Here is a 23,880-nt window from a genome sequence, read left to right as displayed (position 1 = left end):
CTATTCTAAAATGGAAGGGGAATGGAGAAGGAGAAAGATGCAGTACATTGAAATTGCCCCTTTGCATCATGCAATGACACACAAAAATCAAAAGATAAACTAAAGTTGCAGAGAGATGGAAGTGAGCAGCAGATTATTTTTCCCTGACGATCTCACTGCTGACATCCTCTGGCTATTCTGGTCCTGTTTTCTTGGCCCATTAGGAAAAAATGCCACTTGAGCTGCATTAGCTTTAAAAGAAACTTTCAGAGACCTCAGATTCATGATCATCAAATTTCTAAGTTTCACTGAATCTGAGAAAGAAAATCAGGTATACAGGGAGACTGTGATAAGAATAGGTGTCTCTGGGAAAGATCCTCTTCAGTGATAAAGTAGATTCCAATTCCCAATAATGCTACCAGCCAAGGGCTTACAAAAACATATGTCTCCAGCTTAAACTATGATCACTGCTGGTCGAGAGAGAAAACAGTAACTTTGATCTCAGGAGTAGGAGAATTGTGTATATCCCCTAAATGTTACAACCTCTAGTATCCCTCACCATTGACCATGCTGTGTGGGGAACATAGGAACTCTCTTTCATAAGTACTTGGAAAGTACATATCCCCCATGCCTGCAACAATAATTACATTGCTCTTTATATATTGTGAGCTATGTACATATGGCCTTTGATAAGGAACAGGTATGGAAATAATGGGATGAATTTTTTATTTTCTCAATCTTGTATTTGGGAACCTCTTTCAATAACCCTATAGTGACAATCTTTGAACAATCTGCTTAAAATTGTTATTTCAGTTTGTTTCAATCCAAAAAAAATTCAAAATACAAACCTTTGTAAGTGTAGACTTGTAGACTACCATTATATCTTCTTTAACATTTAAGGACCTTAGTTATTTTACACTTTACAAATTTAATTCAGACACGAAAGTGGATTTTGTTACCTGGTTTTGAAATGGACTGTACTAGGTATCTTACATTTTAGTTATGTATTTTTATTTATTACAACTTTTCTATCATGACAGCTATCTTAAGGATTTTAGGACAAGTTAAAATCCATAAATCCACAAGCTTAAACAATAACACACAATAAAAATAAACAATACATTCAATATTAAAGCAGCAATAACTATACCACAAAAAAATAATCACGGACACGTAGGCTGTGGTTTTTAAAGCACTCAGTCTTTCGAGCAGGGGCCTCCAACCGTGGCAACTTTAAGCCTGGAGGACTTCAACTCCCAGAATCCCCCAGCCAGCAAAGCAAAGCAAAGCTGGCTGGGGAATTCTGAGATTTGAAGTCCTCCATGCTTAAAGTTGCCAAGGTTGGAGACCCCTGCTTTAGAGAAAGGGCAATTCAAGGCTGGAGTGCCATGTTAGAGACCATAGAGCAGGACTGTCAAACTTCCGGCCCACAGGCCACTGTGAGGCTGCCATGATGACTTGAGTTTGACACCCCTGCCATAGAGATTATAGAAACATAGCTATACTCAAAATTATTCTGACTGGGGAATATGGTTGTTTTTTATTTGCTCATTATACTTACTTAGGTTCATATACCATTCCAGTCCAGCAGAACAAAGCAAACAAACATGATGTCAGCTTTGGAAGCCATAGTAGACCGAAGGCTTCCATATGCTGCCACAATTCTCCTCTGTGGGAAAGGAGGGGAGGAGGGTGGTAGTGCAAGGGATGATTAGACATAACATTTTTTTCTTGCCGGTCAATATCAGGCTGGGTTCACATCTGGAGAAGGAGTGGCTGGAGTGATGCTTCAATATCGGACGGTTGAGGATTGGAGCATGTGACCAGCAGAGGGGTCATGAGGATGGAGATTTTGGGGTTTGTATTACTGAGGGATGAACCGGAATCCCCAGTTTCGGTTTTCATCCAACTGTGCCAGTTTACCTATGCTAGTAAAAGAACTTTGAAAGATGTTGGTTTCGGAGTCTTTTCTGCAGGAGGGGTTTTCTGGAACACTGACACATGACACCTTAATCATGCAAACCTGGAACAGAATCCAAAGGCACTAATTTCGATGCATGTGCAAATCCAACTGCATAATCTCCCAATTCAAGAATATTACGGCATTGGTGATATAAAAACATTGTATTGTGCCTCACAATTCAGTATCTTCAGCAATGCAAGATAAGAAGCAATAATCCTACCTGGCTGAAAGGTGACTTCCTAGCTTCTTCTTGGCTTTTCTCATGAAATAATGACAGACTTTCCGTGTCTGTTCTTTCATCCACCTGATGTCCTCTGGAACATCTGGCAGCCATTCAAGCAGCCTAAATATGGCAGGTGCAATGCACAAGTATTAATTGAAAAAAAACGTGTTCCAGTATTGTAAACACGCTCAAATAGAGTATCCGCAGGTTCAAGTACTTTACTGAAATTTTTAACTAATCATCCCAGTATTGAGCCATGGTGGTGCAGTGGTTAGAGTGCAGTATTGCAGGCCAGGGCGGGTTCTACTTACCTTTACTACCGGTTTACAATGGGAGCATACGTTGCGCGTGCGCGGTTCTACGCATGCGCAGTTGTTCCATGATGATGTCAGGTTGGGTGGGCAGAGCCTCCTGCAGCTTTTACTATCGGTTCGCAATCCGAACCAGGAGCAACCCACCACTGCTGCAGGCTATTTCTGCTGGCTGCCGGCTGCCTGCAATTTGGCAGTTCAAATCTCACCAGGCTCAAAGTTGACTCAGCCTTCCATCCTTCCAAGGTGGGTAAAATGAGGACCCAAATTTCTGGGGGCAATATGCTGACTCTGTAAACTGGTTAGAGCGGCTGTAAAGCGGTATTTAAGTCTAAAAACTATTGCTATTGCCATTTGTATCAAAAAGGAAGTGCATACATAAAACCCACTGTGCTAGATAGATCTTTTGAGTAAAGGTCTATCTAGTCCAGCATCCACAGAGATCAACTGGATGATTCTTGGAAGAACACAGAGAAGAGCATAGGAACATATTTTCCAATAACTGCTATTCAAAATGATTCTTAACATTAGGCAGAATATATAACTAATTAATGTCCACTGAAAATCATAGACTGCAGGTTATAGTGATGCACAAAGCATTGACAAGCAATTCCAAAGTAATATGTTAACTCTTAAAATAGCACATGCCAATTAAAATTTGCATCTTTAATTAAGCATCTAAAAACAGTGCTAGCATGGGAATTGGTCCCCAGAATTGAAAAAGTACATTACACACTGTATAGAAGCTACTCCCTCATAGTATTCTCCCCTCAAGAACTTTGTGACCACTCTCCAAGAACAGTTTGTAGCTGTTTCCAGGTCCATTCTGTAATTTTTTTTATCTCACTGTTAATTATCCCATTGTCATCCCCTTTCTTCTAAAAGCCGTAAGCAACAATGAATACTATCTGCCAGATCAAGGGACTGGACACTCTTGGGGTGTATTGTATAGGATATCTCAATGCATGCCAGATGTCCTTTCAATGAAAAAAATAGCCTGCAATGGCTATTATTATCCTGATTTTTATAAAGTAGCAAGGATGATCCAACCCAAAGACCTCTTCAGCATAATTCTGCCTTTGAAAATAAGCAGGCATTGGTTTCAGAAAGCCAAACAGCATCCTGGGACTTGCAAGCATGAAGGCCACTTGTTGGCTATCACCTCAAGCATCCTCCTAATCTTCCCATTGCAAGTGTCAATGCAACTGCCTCCCATATTGATAGGAAACCCCACCCATTCACCCCCATATATTAATATATCAGGCTGCATAAGGCACTTAGGACGGACTATTTTAACTGGCCTTTTCAGCCAGAAAAGTCCTAGAGTAACAACACCTTTTCTGGACGAGAAATGATCCAACCACAGCAAAGGATTTGGAGTAATAACCTCCAGCAATGGGGCATGTATTAATTGCTCTGAGGCAAAAATAAAGTCAAACACATGTCTCTATGTGCATCAGGCTAGAGATTATCTGGATGAAACTTCAGCTGTCACAGAGGCCACTAAGCTTTTACAGAATCTTGAAATATTGTGATGTCCATGTTGCTTGGAAAAGTTAAAGAAAAAAAAAAGGAGGATGACCAGAAACAAGGTGGATAAATATGATTACAAAACCAATGAATATACACTGAGAAACCAACAAGGTCAAGCTGAAGGCAGCCCATTCTGAGGAATCTATCCATGTGGTTGCTAACAGTTAATACAATTGATGGCATTAAATCAGTCAGATAAAACCTTAAAATTATAATCAATATTTGAATACATTGTGGATTATTCTAAAGGCTATAGTGTTTTATAATCAATCAAAGAGCATCTCTAAGATTTGCAAAAACAGTGAAATAAAAAATTGGAATATTCCATGTTAACAAATTGATGGTTAAGTCTTAAAATATAATATACTAGATGATAACCTGGTGTTCCCTGATTATTTATTTATTGCCAGCTCCCCCCTCTCTGTGCGTATCTCTCTCTCTCTTTTCTCTCTCCCCTCCTCTCTCTCACCCCACTCTGTAGCTCTATGTCTCTCGCCCCCCCTCTCTCTTTCACCCCCTCTGTATCTCCCTCTCTGCCTCTGTCTCTCTCCCCCCTTTTTGTATCTCTCTCTGTGTATCTCTCCCCAGTCTGTGTGTATCTCTCCCCACTCTGTATCTCTCCCCCTCTTTACTCCCTCTCTGTATCTCTCTCTCTGTGTCTGTCTCTCCCCCTTTATTTCCCCTTCTCTGTATCTCTGTGTGTGTCTCTCCTCCCCTCCCCTCTGTATCTCTCTTTGTCTCTCTCCCCCTCTATCTTCCCCCAGTATCTCTCTCTGTCTCTCTCTACCTCCTCTCTGTATGTCTCTCTCTCTCTGCTCTCTCTCTCTATCCTTTCTGTGTCCCTCTCTCTCCCACATACATACATATACATACACCCCTAGGGGTGTCATACCCCCACAATATTTTTTTTCCAGAGAGTAAGTCATCTGTGAACCAAGTTTGGTTGAAATTGCTCGAAGCGTTCCAGAGTTATGCTGGAACATACATACATACAGCCTTTTATATATATATATATAGATAGATAGATTATGATAACATGGCGTTACAAAGTTCAATAGAGATTAAGAAGTGAATGTATTTTTAATTATATATAGAAAACTTAGAATGTATCATGAAATTAAAAATTATTATTTTTCAAGTGGAGATAAGCAAAACAAGCTATTCTTCAATGTTGGCAAGAAAGTGTGACCCAAAATTTAAAATCTTGGATTGCCACTATGTGCTTGCTGTCTGATTATGATTTAGTTCTCTCTGATAGAAAGACCGATCAATATCATTCCACGTGGCCAAGGTTTAATGAGGTGTTTAAAAGTAGGCTGAATCATTTCCTATCTATACTATCTATGCTACTGTTCTTTTCCTTGTTTCCTTTCTATTTGTTCCCCCTCCTTTTTCTCCAATACTAAAACAATACAAAAAGATGTACAGCATTAAGTAATAACTATAGTCTGCTTTGTTTCCTTTATGTGTTGAAAGGCAAATCAAGACCCTTTTACCGAGCTTTTGACACAAGAGCTAGATGCTCCTTTAATTGCTTGTTAATTTTTGTTTTGTAGTTGTGCTTTTGTTGTTAAATGAGAAAGCCTTGAAAAAGAAGATATTCAGATGCCAAGCTATGCAGAATGATGCAATGGTTTTTCCTGTGACATGCTATAGAAATAAAAATTGGCCAGGGCTGGGGACAAACTGTCCTAGAGAAAAATTGTCTATGTTGTTACTACGGGTCAACACTGACTTGATGGCAGGTAATCAAAATAAACACTCATTTTGTAGCATTAAAAAAAGAACTGCATCATAAAGTTACATTTTAAATTGAACAGTTACACCCAAATTTAAATTTACTGGCACAAAAGCCTTTCCTCGCTAAGGAATTACCTATATAATTTCAAAATTTACAACCCAGCAGGATACAAAACTGTCTCCCCCCAAAAATCTTAAAATGTGAATTCTGTTTCATTCTAACTATACCAAAGGAGATGCCACTGACTCAGAAGGAATTTCATCTAAACGTATTCTACCTCTGCTTTATTGGAAAGAAATGCAATTACATACTATTTTTTTGAAGTTGACTGCTGTAAATGCATTTAACATCCAATGCAAATCCTACTAATGTTCTATCACCACAGAGGCTCAGAAGGAAATTCAGAACATACCTGACTGTAAAGGAGAGAGCAGACTCTAGTGGAAGAGTATATGGTAGCATCAACGTAGAGGCTAAACGCACTGGTAGAAGATTGGTAATGCAAGTGAATAATCCCCTCCTCTCAGTACAGGCTTCCAAAAGTGCTGCAGATGGAGAAGGTATATTAAATCAATGTCCCCCACCAAAGTTTGAGTGCAGAAACCAATGATTTTTTTTACCTAATTCAGCCATTTAATTGTTGCACTTCTAATCCAGTTGCAAAGGATTTTATTCCTCAATTATTTTGTCTGTTATAAGCCCTCCCCAAATTTGCACATATCCACAACTTAAATGACACCCCTATTACTACATGAGATTCTAAACAAAGGGAAATGCAACTAAAAATCAATAATTGGAGGTTTTGTTTAACTGAGTTGATTTATATTGGTGTAGTTTCCTGTTATTGTCCCTTTCGCTGGGTCCTTTTGAATCAGATATATCATTAAGCAGTCACTGATGTTTCCTTTATGCAATACTTCATTAAGCTGTTTAGCTTTAATTAGACGCAAGGTAGTCAGATATCTGAGGCAAAAGACATGCACCTTCACCACTATATCAAACTGGCTCTCTTATGTTCACAAACTTCTTGCAACTTCACAGCTTCAACAGTTCTCTGTTAATGAAACTGGCAGCTCTTTGATTTTAACACCAATTGGTGATCCTGAAAACTTGTATTCCAAACACCAACTGATGTAGTTAAAATCAATGAGCAGTCAGTCTCCTCAACCAAGCCAGGAATTTAAATTTGGCCTTTGATTATCTTGAACCAAGATTGGTGCAGGAATTATATGGACTCCTTTGTCCTCCTCCAAGAGCAATGACTATGTCTACATGTGGACATATGTTCTTTGAAAATTTGCTTATCCGGTTTCTTTAAAAAGCATACACGGAACAGCCATTCCATGCCCGCCAGATGTGTAGGTTTCAACTGCCAGGATTCTTAGCAATAGCCAGCCATGCTTGCTGGTAATTCTAGGAGTTGAAGTCAATGAATCTGAAAGAGGGCCAAGTCAGGAAAAACTGACCTAGAACTTGAACAGCTTCATTAAATTGGGGACAAAGCAATACAGCAACTTTCCTCTCCAACAAAAGATCTTACCTTGGTTCAGTTTAGGAGGCAAGTGTTCCAGGATGTGTTCTTCAGCCTCTGCCAGTTCAGCACTTTTTCTCAGCTGATCGTCCTCGTCCTTTTCTTTCTCAGAGTCTGTTTCCTCAGCATCAGTGCTAATGGCTAGCAGAGGGAGGGGAGGTCTTTGGAGGAGAGCTAGAGAAAAAGGAGAGGTGGCAGAATTGTGAATCCACCAGAAATCATCATTAGACTGTTAGATTATCTTCTCTTCACCATTTCACCTTGGAGAACATGGCAGTAGCAGACAGAAACAATCTTTTGCAAGAAAGCCATCTTGTTGACTATTATGTGCAATAAGCAGAGGACAAGAAGCAGCCAGACAAAAATAGGTTGAGCAGCCACAAAACAAAGTAGCTTTTAAAGTGAATCTTGGCATTTCTGTATAAATATTCTGTGTTGTTTTATAAGAATCAAACTGCTAGTATGTGTAGGTCCTTCTGGGAAAAAAAATACAGACGGAGAGGATATTCAGACGTACAATTGTTTTTACCCGTTTTGAAGCAAAATAGATGAAACTCAATCACTTATAATTTGTCTTTATATAAAAATCAGACCTGGACATTTAGCTGAGTATCATTCAATTAGTGACTTTATAGCTCTACACTAAGAGAACAGAAGTCTATATATAACATAATATGACATGACATCATAAGAAAACTTTGAAATTAATATAGGCAATTATGCTGAGAATGTATCATTATGGTTATTTAATCGCAGCATACAACAATCAATGACATGAGTCTCCTTGTGGGTATAAGTAGCATGCTGCCATGATTAAAAACAAGTCAGTGAATAAAATGGTTGCATAAGAAATTTGCACCACTAGGTGATGCTATAGAGACAGACAATATACTGCAGTTACAGAATTAGACAACCTAAAAGAGTTCTACAGAATTACATGACTTTAGCCAGACAAGATGCTCCTTCAATACTATGTAGGCACCTAAGAAGCAGACAGCTCCTCTGCCAGGAGAGTGCATTACGTGGCAGCTAAACAGAGAAAATGTTTTCTTGTTGGGTCTGAAATTAATAATAATAACTTTATTGTCATTGTACGTGTATACAGAATATACTCGTACAACAAAATTCATTTAACACCCAAAGACCAGGCTCAACACACATAACAATCCCAAAATACACCCCTAAATCGCCACCCCTAAACCACTCAAACATCCACACAACAGACCAAGTAATGCTGTCCAACAGCTTACTGATGGTGGCCCTTTAGTTCATTGCTGAGTGCAATTACAGCTCTGGGATAAAAACTATTCAGTAAAAGTGTTGTCTGAGTTTTAATTGTTCTGTATCTTCTGCCAGAAGGCAACAATCCAAAAAGATTGTAATCAGGATGGGAAGAGTCTCTGAGAATGTTATGCAACTTCCTCAAACAGTGAGATTTGAAGATGTCATCCAGGGCTGGTAGCTGGAGCCCAATGATATTCTGGGCAGTTTTAATGATTCTCTTTGTCCGCTACAGAGCTGCTCCCATACCATGCAAAAATGCCATATGTCAGGACACTCAATGGTGCTACGATAGTAGGACAGAAGTAGATGCTGAGATAGATTTATCTTCCTGAGCATTCTCAGGAAGTACAGTCTCTTCTTTGGCTTCTTCACAAGCATGTTAACTAATTCATAATCCATGAGAGGACATCCGAGATATAAATGCCCAGGAATTTAAAACTACCAACCCTCTCCACCTCCTCAGCATTTATGTACAATGGTAAATGTACATCTCTCTTCCTCCTGAAGTCAATTATAAGTTCTTTAGTTTTTTGGATGTTAAGTATAAGATTATTTTCTTTACACCACAATGTCAGCCCTTGTACTCCCTTTCTATAAGCAGACTCATTGTTCTTATTAATGAGCCCCACCACTGTCATGTCATCTGCAAATTTAATAATTCTTCCTCCATAAAGAAAATATGGAAAATATAGTGTCCCTCAGTATTGGCATGTTGCAAGGATTTCTGAGATTTATAAGTCAGCAAAATCCAGAGGATTACATTATGGTTTCTGGCCAGCCTATTATTTGAATTGTATATAAATTTGTTGTTACTGTTTTTATCAGTATAATTAATTTTGCTCATATTTTTTTTTTGCATGCCACCCCATTTCTTTAAGAATGGTTTGAAATGTTTTTGAACAAACCACACAACAAAAGGTGCATAATACATCACCATACTTTTTCACAACTTCCATTCATTTCAAGGAAGTTTGTGTACAATTTGCTGAGCAGTAACATTTTCTGTTGTATCTCTATGCACAAATATAAAATTTGCCGATGCCTGCCATTCAAAAAGGAAGTTTTCATTTAAAAATAAATCTCGATTTGTGCAAGGATATATAAAACATTGAGTAATTTTTTAAAATAATACAGAACAGAAAAAGAATTAAAGTTCAATTAAGCAATCAGCAATAATATCAGTTTTGTAAATTCACTTGGTAGTAATTTGACTGATCTCCTTCCTTTTGGCTCAGTGGGGAAGTTTTTATTTTTGAAATTTGAGCACTAACTTATGTAATCCATGCATGCATCCAAATAATGTTGCTCTCATTAAAAGGGATTGCAAGAGTTGCACATTTTCTACACAGTGAAAAGGAACTAGACAGGATGATATACAGCCATGACTGGAATGCAAGACAGGCTCTCCTTTTTAATACTCTATTAGAAATAGAGAAAAGAACACCTGACACGAGATTCACTTTTGCTAGAGAATGCAAAACTATTAAGAACTTACCATTCTTCTTCAAAAAGTGAAGAGCGTCCTTGTAGCCCTGCTTGCACATTTCCTGGAGAACCTGCAGAGAGATAAAGCAGCAGATTACTTACAATTAGTTGTAAGACATCTAAACCAGGGGGTCTCCAACCTTGGCAACTTGCCAAGGTTGGAGACCCCTGATCTAAACACTGCACTACCAGCATGCCCACAACTTCAGTAGAGGGAAGAATCCATATCTCCAAATGTACTTCCAGCTCATGTAGCCCCTGGCAGAAAGAGGGATCTCCAATGGAGACCTTTGCATTAGGCAAGACAAGCAGATGTGGCCAGTGATCACTGTAGACTGGGATTGATCAGATAGAAACACAGTAAAATTAACACATCCCTGGTTGTATTGCTGATTAAGGAAGTTATACGAAGAAGAGATGCTATGAAATGAAATAGTGTTTCATTTTACAAAATGGTCTTCATCCATATTCTCTGACAAGTTGGGATAAAGCAAAAGGCACAATTAACAGAATGGTCATGAAAAGAATGGCGTAGCCACAGGAAAGCCAAGTAAACACCTCAGGTCTGATCCTGAAATGAGATTCCGTGTGAAAAGGGAGAATTGGTGAAAGTCCTCTTTCACCATGGGGAAGAAAGAAACTCAAAGTTTCTGCCAATTCTGCAAAAAAAATAAATGAATAAATATTCAATTTTTCTGCCATTGGAATGAAACAGCTGCCCTCCAGCTGCGGTGTTTTCCAAACTATTGAAGACGTATTGTCCCGTGAGTTTTCAGCATGAGCCAGCTTAACAATGTCTGAACAAGTTGTCTTTAGCACCTTCTAAAGCATGGGTATCAAACTCATGGCGTCATGTTGCCATCACGTGTCATATTACATTTTCCCCCTTTGCGAAGCTGGAGGGTCTGTGGCCTGCACGTGACGCATCCAGCCCACGTGCTAAAGGAAAAACTGAGCTCAGGAATTCTTTTCAATCTCTCTGCTAGCACTACAGGAAGAATCTATATTTTCTTCTTGTATCAAAGTCATGTGTTGCGTCTGCTTTCTCAACATGTTAATTTTGTTTGTTATGTGTGCGCATTGGCAAATACAGGTGTTCCTTGCTCCACTAAAGACAGAGGGATTTACCTCCAATAGAGGATTATGCTGTTATAAAAATGCAGGCAAATTGTGCTGGGAAGTCATGAGAGGGATTGACAGTAGATCATAGCTACTTCCTAAATCAGAAATTTCCTAAAGTGCTACGAACTATGAAAAATAGAAAATCAACAATAACAACAGCAATAATGAATCAATCTGCCATAGAATGAAGGCCTCTTTACTGAAGGTTATTAACCATAATTTCCTTTGCTGATCCAGTGCAGTTTGGTACTTGTAAATGCTAGTAGTTTTTTTTTTTTAACTTTCCAGTCTAAGTTGAGAGTGACTTGCCTAAAGTCACTCAATTGGCTTCAATGCCTAAGCAAAGCTTAGAAGCTGAATTTCACACTCTTAGTTCAGTACCTTAACTGCTATATCGTATTGGCTCTCAGTTTATTTAAATAAATAAAAAATGAAAGTGTCAGCTATGGTGTGGAAGGCTCACCTGGGCCTCTGGAGGAAACAGGGCTTTTGAAAGGCGGTACAAGTTGCGCAGATTAAACTGAATGCTGGTATTGGTGATTCTGAGTTCATGAATGTTTGTGGAACTATCCCGTGGACAAATATCACTCTCCCCAGAGAAAGGGGATACAGTGATGGTGTTCTTCAACTCATATTGAGGCAGGTTGTCAGAAATCCCTCCATCAACGTACCTCTGGGGAGAAAAGAGAATATGACGTTAGCTTCTTTTTCTCTCTGTCTTTTTTATAGTTCCCAGTCTGTTCTTCCTCTCTCAGATCTCTAAATGCACAGAGATAGTCACAAATGCAATGGTGTGTATAGTTATTTGGTTATATAGTTCAGCTTACAAGAGCATCAAGCAAAACAGTCTCTGGGAGGAGGGAAAGTTGAGCAAATGATAAAACATTAATTGCAATGTCAAACATCTGTTCTTGCACTGCAAGGTATGTTGCAAAAGGCCTATCTTGCATCATCACAACACAATACCTTACTCATCATTTCGGTCATTATGGTAAGGAATGTACAATTATAGAATCGAGAAATCAAGGGAATGAGGGTTTTTTATTCCCCAATAAATCACTACATATTTCTGCAAATTTAGTGAATGATATCTTTGCCAATCCTGTTTTATCTAATAGGGTGTAGTATTGGGTAGCTTCTGAGTTCTGTTCTCAAATGAATAAGATGAGGAAGAGGTGATGAAAGCATTTTTCTAAAATAAAGAGTAGTCCCAGCACGTCTAGCAACTTTATGTAACCATCGCAATAAATAAATAAATCTTTTTTAAAAATCCATGGCCTTTCACTTATGTTCCAGAAAATAATGAAAAGTTCATGCTGACCTTTTCTACAGGTTCCAGACCACAAAAATGAAGTTAAACAAAGAGTAGTCTACATGCTTTTTCTATCTTGTGCACATGCTGCACATTTTTGTATTTTCCTTCCCACAAATACAGAGACAGGATCAGTGGTAGGTTTCTACCAGTTTGCCCCGGTTCGGGCGAACTGGTATTGGCAGCACGGGGAAGCTCCACCCACCAGCCCGGATGTCATCATGAACACTCTGCGCATGTGCAGAAGGTTCTGCGCATGCACAGAAGCACTGCACATGCTTCCAATTCCAAACCAGTAGCAAAGGTAAATGGAACCCACTATTGAACAGGATACTTTAACACTGTGCAACAGCTTCAGAATCCTGTGTACCCTTCTAATGGCCCCAGCCTTTTCCTCCATTGGGACAGTACAGACTGAAATTGGAAAAAAGGTATCCAAGGACCCATGGTTTGATGTTGTGTCTGAACCTCACACTGTAGTTATTCTTAATTGCAGATAAATACAAATGTGGGCAAGATTAATCTCTCAGCTATGATGTGTTTAAACAGAAGCATAGACTTCCAAGTTCCTCTTCCTGTTTCAACAATGGATGATCAGACAGATAAGCAGCAGACATGTCTGAGACTCAAAGCCATTCATTTTTCTATAATGAGCCACATTTGACCTATCACTGAACCTGAATGAATTGCACTGGGCTCTGACATAGCATAATTCTTTCAGCTCTGCACAAATTTAGTTCTATCTGGTTTGGGTGGATGGTTAGTGGGCAGTTCTCTATTCCGTTGGCCTTTAACAAAAGATTTGAATGCCATCAAGAGTTGCACTAACGCGTTACAGAATTCAGTCACATGCAATACAAATAATTGCTGACTTCATCTCTTATATAAAAACAGATGCCCAGAATATGACCACATGAAAAACAAAATGCCAATCTTGGAGAGAAATAATTTACATGGAAAAACTAGCTCTGTTGTAATCATAATCCCAATATCCAAATGCAAGAAAAATCACCCTGTTTGCTGTGTTTGGGATTGTTTACTGATGTTATATCTTCAAAAGCAAGTCAGCTTCTCCATTATATACCGTTCTGCAGCTCAGGAAGTGGTAACATTTTATTGAATAATAGATATCCCATTTGGAATTCTAAAATGTCAGAATTAACACTATGGCTTAAATGTAAAGAGCCACCAATGATCTAAAGCTGACAAAATGGGCATATTTGTGGATATTTGAAAATTAATTTCAAATATCCACAATGACCACTGGAGTGCATTAACCAATGACATCAAGATGTTTGCCAGGCAGAGATTAAGAGAGAGTTTCTCCAGAGGGCCAAAATATAACATGCTGTACTTAAGAACTTTTCCCCGCTGTTGAATTCAAATATTATCCATCCATTCTCAAGTTAGTAGCAGCTTATACAGACCAATCTGTATCCTTCCTCTACTGCCCCTGTTCTGACCCACTGCTAAATAAATGGTTCTGTTCAGATTTTGAATGGACTGGGTGTGATAGGCAAAGCAACTGGTTGAGTCTTCCAATTTCACTGGCCAACCTCTTCAATACATCACCAGCTTTGGGGAAGATCATCTGCCAATCATGGTGGTGCAGCAAAGAAGGGGCGTGTTTTGAAAATAATGTTTTGTTGTCATATCTCGAGACTTCTTTTTATGCTTCTCCTCCTGCCCTTCATTCTGTAGTAATTCAAGTTGAATTAATTTTTTTTAATGGAACCACAAAAAGGTATGACTAAGCAGCATTTTTATTTAGAATCTGCTTATGCTTTTCATCATCATCATTATTATTATTATTATTATTATTATTATTATTATTATTATTATTATTATTATTATTATTATTTTACTGGCAAAGAATTACAGTACAGTGTGGATAGATGGGTGAGGTTTTCCATTATTCCACTGTTAGGCAGTTTAAGAGTTAGCCGCTTACTATGTTGCTAGCTAAGCAGGCTAATGCTACTGAGACCAAAGGGGAAAAGGTTTGCCTGCATCAAATCTAGAACAGCCTATAAACACATTTCTGATCCCAACTAAGGACAAAACAATATCTCCCTAACCTAGAATCCTTCTAGAAGTGAAAAAACCATGTTCGTTTTCGAAAACTTATTTGTCACTCTTATTCACAATAGTCTAGAGCCAAAGAGAATCTCAAGTGTATCAAGTGATACAAATACTAAAAACAGAAGAAAGTTCAAAGTGGAGTGGAAGTCAACTGGCAAGAGGAAGGAGAAGCACACCATGTTCTCTAGCAACCAGCATGTTCCTATAATGTTCCTCAGTCAGTTCCAGGAAACTCAGTACATTACTGTATGTTAGCTACTAGCTAGACAATTAAAGATGGAACGTCCACTACATAAAACTTTTGCACCAAGACTTTTCCACTAACAATAAGATAAGTTTCTGCTTTTCTTCCTTTGTCCCCTTTCAAAACCTCTACATTTATACTTTAATCAAAGAATAACAGTTGAATAGATAGAAGCCAGTTTGCAATCCTGTATTTTTTCCCCCTTTACTTCATGTTTTTACACAACATCAGGAACAGAATCTAGCTAGATGGTGAGATTGTCCGCTGAGAGTTGGGTGCTGTTGATGGGTGGGCCAACTTCCCAAGCCCCACCCATACTGGCATCATGCCAGTTATTCGGAGCTGCCTATTTAGGTTGCTGGAGCATATTGAATTCTAGGTAGCCTTTGACATAAAACCACAACTGGGCCCGGAATCTTGGTTGTTGAGCGAAGCAGTCATTTAGCAAGATGCCCATGCAACTACTTCATTCAATGATCACAATCCCAGCTCTCCCAGATTGCAGTTGTTAACAGACACAGCAAAACAGCATCTTATCTCAGGAGAAAAGGAGATGAATGGAGAGCTACTTCAGCTCTCCATTCATGGAAGGGAACTCCCTGCACTGGGCTGGAGAAGCAAAGCTTGGATCTTCAGGAGCTTTGTTTCTGCAGCCTGGCAAAGGATTCTTCCCTCCCCTCCCCACCCCCCCAGCTCCATACACAGAGGAGAAATCTGTTGGCGGGCAGCTTGCAATCTTCCCTGTTGGCTTACCCATTAAATTTCTGTGGAACCCAGCAGAGAGGACTCCAAAGCATGATCACAGGGCACTTGGCAAGCAGTCGTAAGTACAAATAGATTGCCAAGCACCCAGATCACTATCGCATGATCATGAGGGGAAGCAGCGGAGCCCTTTCCAAGTCATTGAAAGTCAAACTATTATTAAGCAATCAGTCATGAAGCAAGGACTTCCTGTATGAATCTGTCTTTGGTTCCCACTTAGACTATACCATGGACTAGTCAAGACCCAGTGAGTTGCAGCTTCAAAGCAATTCAAACATCTATAAAATAGTGGCTCTCCTAGGATTCCAATGCAAAAATATGCTGTCTACCTTCATCTCTTCCTTCCTGCATTAACCCAAGGTTTCCTGCACTATTCATCCTTCCTTATTGCCATAGAAGCTAACTTGGAGATTTCAGATTAGTCATGTTCCTTTCGTTTCTTAATCACTTTTTAGGATTATTTATTCACTTAAAAGAGGCTTGAGCCACAGTCTGTTACTCCGTTTTGAAGATCTTTGCCATTTTGGGGACTTCTTTATTGTTAAATAACAACAAAAAGGGGGTTGCTAAAGGCAAGCTAAAATAAGGAAAGCCTGGAGTACCTTTTAACTTCGATGGAGAAACATAAGGGTAGAAAGTTGTTTACTATTTTTAAGTAAGTTGTAGCTTAGTTTGTTTTGCTGTGGGTGGTTAAAACTTTCAGATTTTTATAAACTCTTGATTGCCAGAAATTCTTAAGGGACTCACAAAAAATTTACTCTTTGACCATAATAAGGAATTAACAAGATGGAATTAACAAGATGGATTTGAGCAAATGTGGTGTGTCTGAAAAATACTTAAATAAAACTCTATAGATCAATTATTAGATCAATGATTTCTAAGGAGAGTATAAAAACTACTTCAAACTACTTCAGAGATGTAATTACGTGAAAAAAAATGATCAAACCACTGAAATTACTGAGGCAATTTCAGAAGTAGCTGACAATGCAAAAGACTGAATTGCAACTTTGGAATATAAATCTGACACCAATCTTTATTATGATGATAAATCTCCCAGCATAATTGAAAGAAGCGTTGTTGTTCCAAGAAAATCTGCATCTTTCAAGAGACGAGTTTGGAACTTTTTCTTCATAGATACTAACAAAGTTGAGAATTCCTTGAGAAAAAGAGAAGTCTATAATTACTTGATAGATATTCCAAAGAAGAAAAAGATTTTATTTTATAAGATAAGCTGGAAGGAGTGACTTAAATTTAATGAGTTAGAGTAAGGATGGATTTTTAGCAGTCTGATATATGTAATTGAAAGAAAGTTTTAATGTAAAGTGGTTTGACAATGTGTATTTTCCCCTTTATTATAATGCTTAAGTAACTCCCAAAGTTTATAAAATATTGAAAGAGTATTAGAAAGTATTTCTGTTAAGAGGAAGTTAAAAAAAAAAGATATATTAGAATTTGTTGATTTTACAAATATTTTTAAAGAAAAATTTAAAGTTTTAAAAATGATGTTTAAAAATTGGGTTTTTTTCCTTTGTTTAAAGGAAAAAAGTGAGTTTTGCTAATATGTGATGATAATCTATAAATATTAATAAGATCAGATAGAAATCTATATTATTTTCCACAGCAAAGAAAAAAGTAGAGATGATTAAATTGATTCCTTTATTCAAAGAAAACAATACATCTAATTTTGTTTTTAATTGGAAACTGCTTCTAGATTTTGTACTTATAATGGAAAAATGAACTTTTGGGTTCGCTGATTAGGTAGTTTGTTGTTATAGAAATAGCTAGGATATATTATTCTATAAAAGTAAAAAGCTGAAGTTGTAATGTTATTACTTTCTACTGTGCTAAAGAAAGTTGAAAATCAACACCATTTTTTCTTTTCCCCCTTTTTACCCCACTCTCTTTTTTTCCCTTTTCCTGTCCCCTAGTTCCCATTATTTTTATTTTTTATTTTATAATCTGATAAAATAATTAAAAGTTTCAACCTCAACCCCAAATCCCAGGTTTGTCTCCAAGTCCTAGCAGAATATATTTTATTTTCTGCTTTGGCACACCCAAAAAATTTTTTTACTAAGTTTTAAAACAAACCCATGGCAATGCTGAAGACCATTATGTGGACTGTGAGGGCTGCCTTTATGCCATAAAAGTTCCAGGTATGATCATTGACATCCTAGTCCAGGAAGCTCTTCAACTTCAATAAAGTGTTGTGACATTTCCTTTGTGGCAACAGGTGTTCAATACTTACTCAACAAAGAAAAGCAAACATTGAGAGCAGCCCATTTTGGCTTCATTCTACTAAACCTAAATTAAGTTTTGCTAGATATATGTTATGTCTATAAACATTATAGTCCAGAAACATAAGCGTGACACTACAAATAAAACTATTCCCCTAAATTCCGCTGAAAATGTTACCTAGCCTGATTAATGAAACATTCGTAAACCAAACCACAAGTCAAAGACCAAACCTTCACCCTCATCCTACACCTAAGTTACAGGTATTCACCACTATTGCAATGCTATTTCTTTTCTTCTTTTCCCTCTTTTGGGGGAAAAAAGGTCCTGTTTTCTCCCCTTTTTGTTTTTCCCCTTCCAAACATCAGATCTCTAGTGCTTGATCTAAGCAATCAAGAAAAAAAATTAGTCTTTTGAGAATAGTTTGATTACAAGTGTACATTTGTTCTGATTATTTTGCCAGAATTATGGAGCATATCATGTCATCTTCCCTAGTCTCCAGGTTTCCTCTTTCCCTCTTGATGAAACATGAAAATCAGGAACAGGCTTAGAGGTGGGTTTCAGCAGGTTCTGACCAGTTCTGGAGAACCAGTAGCAGAAGTTTTGAATAGTTCAGAGAACCGGTAGTAAAAATTCTGACTGAACCCGCCCCCTTCTATTCTCTGCCTCCCAAGTCCCAGCTGATCGAGACGAAATCGGGATTTTGTAATAGCCTTCCCCTGGATTGGGGAGGGAATGGAGATTTTACACTATCCTTCCCCTACCACGCCCACCAAGCCACGCCCACAGAACCGGTAGTAAAAAAAATTGAAACCCACCACTGAACAGGCTCTTGTCATACAATACCGAACAGTTGATAGTTAAAACACTCTGGTGCTTACTTACCACTCCTTGAAGGGTTGGAGGGATCAGGCCACAATATACTGGGATGAAAGTGCTGCAGACACATGCCTGGGGGATAGATGGGAAAACATCATGTAAAATAAATGAACTGGCTAGAGAAGCCTGCAGTATTTGCAGAAGATAAATCCAGACAGAGCATGAAGAAAGAAAGGAGAACTTCCATGACAAGAGTAGGTCATATCAGCTCTACTGGTTCTTGGAAGATAGGCATTTATGGCTTCATGTTGAAAGCTCCTAGAAAGCCCCACAGTTACAACTTGCCTGGACAAGCTCCTCTTTGGAGTTGAACTCAGATAATATGACATTTTCTCCATCCGAAACCCGGGTTAATGAAATGCCCAAACGTCCGCTGGCCACCTCATGTGCATTGCCTGATAAGGTTTTATATAAGCAGGCACGGATGATTTTCACCAGGTTGAAGGACGGGTGTAAAGGACCAAGAAACCTCTTTCGGGCCTCTTTGGAGACATGGATGATATTTGCTCCAGCATCACCTAGTATGAAGAAAACAATATATATTTTAAATGATTGGGGATAAGAGTACAATAGATAAAATTTTAATTAAAAATTAGCTTATTCTTATTTTTATCCTTAAATGATTGGATTTTTTTCTACCATTTCAAGATAATTTACATGGGGAGATTTTCTTCATTTTAAAAATGATTCTGCAGCGAAGATTGGACTAAGGTGGTGACCACCAAAGTCTCCCAGTGAATTTCCAGGCTCAAGTAAATTTGAAGTGAAACTTCCCAGTCCTAATCCAACTCCTTAACTATTAAATGGCACTGGTTCTAAGTCCACTGACCCATGGAATTAATGTACAAAGTGAGATTTGCACATCACATAGAACCAAAATCAGTTATGGGTTAGCATGTTGTGTGAAGCAGGCCATGGATTGTAACCATCCATTGTCAAAATCATCATTTGGTAAATTTATTGTATTACAATTGAAGAGTTCCTGGTTCCTGAAAAATTGTACATCAAAAACATTTAAAGAGGTAACTAGGCAGCGCTGATCAACATCCCAAGTTATATATTTAATATAACACACATGCATCCAGACTGCATATGTTTTTCATTTTTTAATCTCTTGATTTAAAAATTAGATGCCTTAATCTAGGTGGACATTTATAGTCCTTACTAAAATTTTAAAAAAAATCAAACTAAGTAATGCTGAAATTTTCAAAGGCATACCTTTGAAGTTTTCAAAAGCCTTCTTTATATTGATAGAATCCTTTCTAAAGCTAAAGTTATGCCCTCAGGCTCCCTCACCATAAAAGATGGCCCAAATATTGTTAGAATATTAAAATGATAAATATAGCATTCATAACTTTCCAAGGATTGTTTAATCTATTAAATACTTAACAGAAAGCAGATTACAATATAATTCTCTTTTATCCAAAATAGATACCTATCTTAATTCATGGTAGGTTCCATTTTGCTCATAGTTTTTGGCACCAAGAATATAAAGAGTTTTGTTTATAGTTCTACATTATACTCAAGAAAAACTACCTAGCACATGTTAATTGGACATGATATAAATTAAATAGCTAATCAAACTGCTTTGAGGGGAACAGCAAGAAATATGATTTCCCTAAAAGTATACATCACTTGTCAGGTTTTCCATCTTGAGCTCAGGACTACATCACAGATTTTATACCACTGAACAAATCTTCTAAAATCTAACCCATTGACAATGTGTTAACTATTAAACACAGCACTGTTTTCAGGACAACGTTGTTGTGCTGCCCAAAGTTCTCTTTATCAGCCACCTCTGAGCTGGGAAAATTATCTCATTGCTAGTTGACCTTTTCCCCTAAGACCAAAGTTGTTTACCTTACACTGTGTTTCCTGCTCATCATAAAAAATATACTCAAGGTTAAACAGAGCTCAACTGACTGTGTTATAATAAGTTATGCTATTTTTTCCTTTATTGGTAGCCAACTTTCCCAAGACACATGCCTTTCAATCAAATACCATCCCTAATAGTCAGCAACAGTCACTTTATACAGCTTTATTTGGAGTTTTGTGCTTTCAACTTATATTTGACTCCTGGCAACCATCTGGGCAAGTCCACATACAATGAAGTTTTGAATTTTCAATATTTCTGCATACATATGATCTAAAATGTGGTTTGTTCTCCACGCAAGTCCTAAAACTAAATAAAGGGTTAACCCAATTAAACAAATTAAGTCAAGAAAATGGTCCAAAGTTATATATTTGTGTATGTCAAAAGTACATGAACTCTAGGATTATCAGTTTATTTGAAGAGGAAATTAAAGTCAGCTGTTTCAGTTAATGGGACTGGAAGATTGAGTGAGCAAAACCCTGTTCACCCACAAGCAATAGGAACCATGTCCCTCTCTTAAATCACACTGGTGATGTGTAATCATCAAGGGCATTCAACAAGTGTTATCTTTCCAAAGGAAGAAAAGCTGCACATGTATAGCTGTATATATGTGAAGATTTCCTGGGTACAGACCTTCTCATTGAATGATGTGACTGTCATATGGTGAATACTGTCACCATATGTCACATACTGTCAGTATGTTTTAAAGGGGTAGGGGTCACCTTATGGTTTTCATGGTAAGAACTAACACCTCAGTTCATCCCAGGATGAACCAAGGTACTTCTCAGTACACACAAATCTTGCCTTTTAAACTTCAGGTTTAGCTATATAAATTCTAAATTTCCAATTCTAAAGATGAGCCATCAATTCTATTGCTTGTTTCACTTTGCTTCTCATTGGTTCCAGCAAATTTCAAATGAGTTTGAAATTAAGAGAAGGAAAGTTTCCATGTGTACTCAAAAAATGACCCACTATTTAACCCCACACAATAATGAAATTGCAGCATTCTTTTTCAACAACAAAACCTGTTTCTTTGTTTTCTGAAATACAAACTAGCACCAATTTTTTTCATGAATCTCCGCAAAAGAGATTAAAATTAAATTAAAAGAGAATAATGTTTGAACAGGAATTGTTGTTGAACAAAACTTAATGGCACAGCTTTTTATTTCTAAGGGCTCTAGAAGTACATTTATAGAAATCAGAGAGCAATTGCTGCATTCTTGGCCTCCCCTTTAAACTGGAGTGGGTCAGAGGCCTGATGGTAGAAAAACAAGGAGACACCCATTTTCTCATTTCCTCTGGGCTCCTTAGCTAAAAACTCTTGCTGAAGTGTGTGTCCCCAGAACTTTCTTCTAACATCCTTCTGGGTCTTCCATGTGGCTTTTCACAAACTGTAGTTGTTCTTTATGGGAGCAGTGATTTTTTTCTTTGCCATCCATTGTTGTTCAGTGTTTTCCTGATGGTAATCCTATGAACACTGACATTTGTCAATGCAAGAGAGGTCTCTAGTTTCTTGGATAATAATCTGGTTTTTTTTTCAACTTTACACACCTTGCTTTTGGTATAATTTATTCTGGGGAGGATAACATTGGTGTTGAATTGACTCTATTTGTATAAAATCTACCTGATAATGGACTGGTGGAGTCCAAAAACTTTGGCAATAATTTTGTAACCTACTGAGCATTTTTCAGAAATCTCTTTGTTTGAGCTTCCATATGCTTCTACATGCCCATGTGGTGGACAGACTTTGATAATGAATAGTCAGAATTCTATTTTTAAAATATTACAGGACCCCCCACATACACACTCACACCTGATTTTCACCCCAATGAAGCACTCAAATTCCCCCTTCAAATAAACTGATAATCCCAGAGCTTCACACATTTTGCTGTACATTAATAGGTAATTTTGAATAATTTTCCTCAATAAATGAACAAGTATAATTTTTTTTACTTATATGTTTAATTGGGTTCTCTTTATCTAGATTTAGCACGTGTGGAGAACACATCACATTTTTAGGCCATGTTTATGGAGAGATATTGAAGATTCAAAATGGTTCACACATTTCTAAGCATCACTGTGTGTCTAGGATACCAACAGTCAACTGACTTCTTCATTTTCATATTGATGCATGTATAAAGGTATTTACTTAGAGCTGGGTGAATATATATGAAGATAACTAAATAAATACTGGATTATTTGGGTAAAGCTGTATGCACCCAAACAACATGTGTCATAATTAAACAGTCCAAGCTATATACGGTCACCAAGTTACACTTTTAATAGTTGGATTGCTGGGATGTAACACAAACCTATCACCAAATTAAGAGAAGTCAGAAAAGAAAACGAACAGCTTCTCTTCACTGAATATGCTGGAGAGAGCATGGCTTGGCAAAGCAATAAAAGATGCTTCAGTTATTGAAAAGACATCATCCTGTAACCTTGGCTAGTGCCAAAATAGCCTTAGGAATTGGACAGATATAGATTGAACTTCAGACTTCCTAGAAGAGAGCTCAATTTTGATGTCCTGCCAAAAGGAGATTGGTTTTATTTAGATAGATCCAAAGAGAACAACAGAGCTGAAGATAACTCAGCATGCCTAGTAACCCTGGAAAATGTCATCTATGTACATACACGTACAAACTTTGGCAGGAAAGATCATCAGCTCAGCAAGCTGAGATATGAGAATGCCAGAGAGGATTATCAATGAAAGTTAAAGAGGTCAAAAAAATGGTAGAGCAGGAGGAACCTAGTATTTAAAAAAATCTTGATAAGTATCCCTAATATTTTAATTAGTTTACATGTCAAGTGGACCACTTTTAAAAACATACAGTTTTGTATTTACCTAATCACTCTTCTTCCAATATTATGGGGCATCATCTCCATATTTGTTTGTTCCAACAACAGGAGAGATAACCTTGGTTCTCACAGATTCTTTTCTCATATTTCACACTCCCTGTCCTACACAGATGGTCTAATATAAAATCTTTTTATTCATTATTTTTATTTATATTACACCTTGTTTTTATAAACAACTCAAGGTAGTAAACATATTTAATACTACTTCCTCCTTCTATTTGTCTCACAGCAAAAATCCTTTGAGGTATATCCGGCTGAGAGAGATGTGATCGGCCCAAGGCTACCCAGCTGGTTTTCATGGTTAAGGGGAGACTAGAACTCACAGTCTCCCAGTTTCTAGTCTGGTGTTTTAACCACTAGACCGAACTTGCTCAACTTTTTACCATTTCCTGAGACTTAAATCGGAAGAAAGATATTGAATCTGAAGCACCCAGAAGCTCCTTCGTCAGGAAAGGTCAATTTAAT

At 37.7% G+C, this 23,880-nt stretch overlaps 1 protein-coding gene across 3 annotated transcripts in view; it reads right to left on the bottom strand.

Annotated features, from left to right (window-relative positions):
* The window catches only part of PNPLA2 (patatin like phospholipase domain containing 2), a 52,550-nt gene that overhangs the window by 5,881 nt on the left and 22,789 nt on the right, over nucleotides 1–23,880 (bottom strand). For all 3 annotated transcript variants that reach the window (XM_058157331.1, XM_058157341.1, XM_058157320.1), the window contains 7 exons: nucleotides 18,969–19,201; nucleotides 18,690–18,755; nucleotides 11,636–11,845; nucleotides 10,061–10,121; nucleotides 7,291–7,455; nucleotides 6,163–6,295; nucleotides 2,163–2,285 (listed from right to left, as the gene is read on the bottom strand). In XM_058157331.1, the coding sequence (XP_058013314.1) occupies nucleotides 2,163–2,285; nucleotides 6,163–6,295; nucleotides 7,291–7,455; nucleotides 10,061–10,121; nucleotides 11,636–11,845; nucleotides 18,690–18,755; nucleotides 18,969–19,201 (991 nt within the window). The remainder of the gene's footprint in view (nucleotides 1–2,162; nucleotides 2,286–6,162; nucleotides 6,296–7,290; nucleotides 7,456–10,060; nucleotides 10,122–11,635; nucleotides 11,846–18,689; nucleotides 18,756–18,968; nucleotides 19,202–23,880) is intronic.

This window comes from Ahaetulla prasina, chromosome 1 (genome assembly GCF_028640845.1).
Source record: "Ahaetulla prasina isolate Xishuangbanna chromosome 1, ASM2864084v1, whole genome shotgun sequence".
Taxonomy (NCBI): domain Eukaryota; kingdom Metazoa; phylum Chordata; class Lepidosauria; order Squamata; family Colubridae; genus Ahaetulla; species Ahaetulla prasina.
This window is presented reverse-complemented; position numbering and strand designations above follow the sequence as displayed.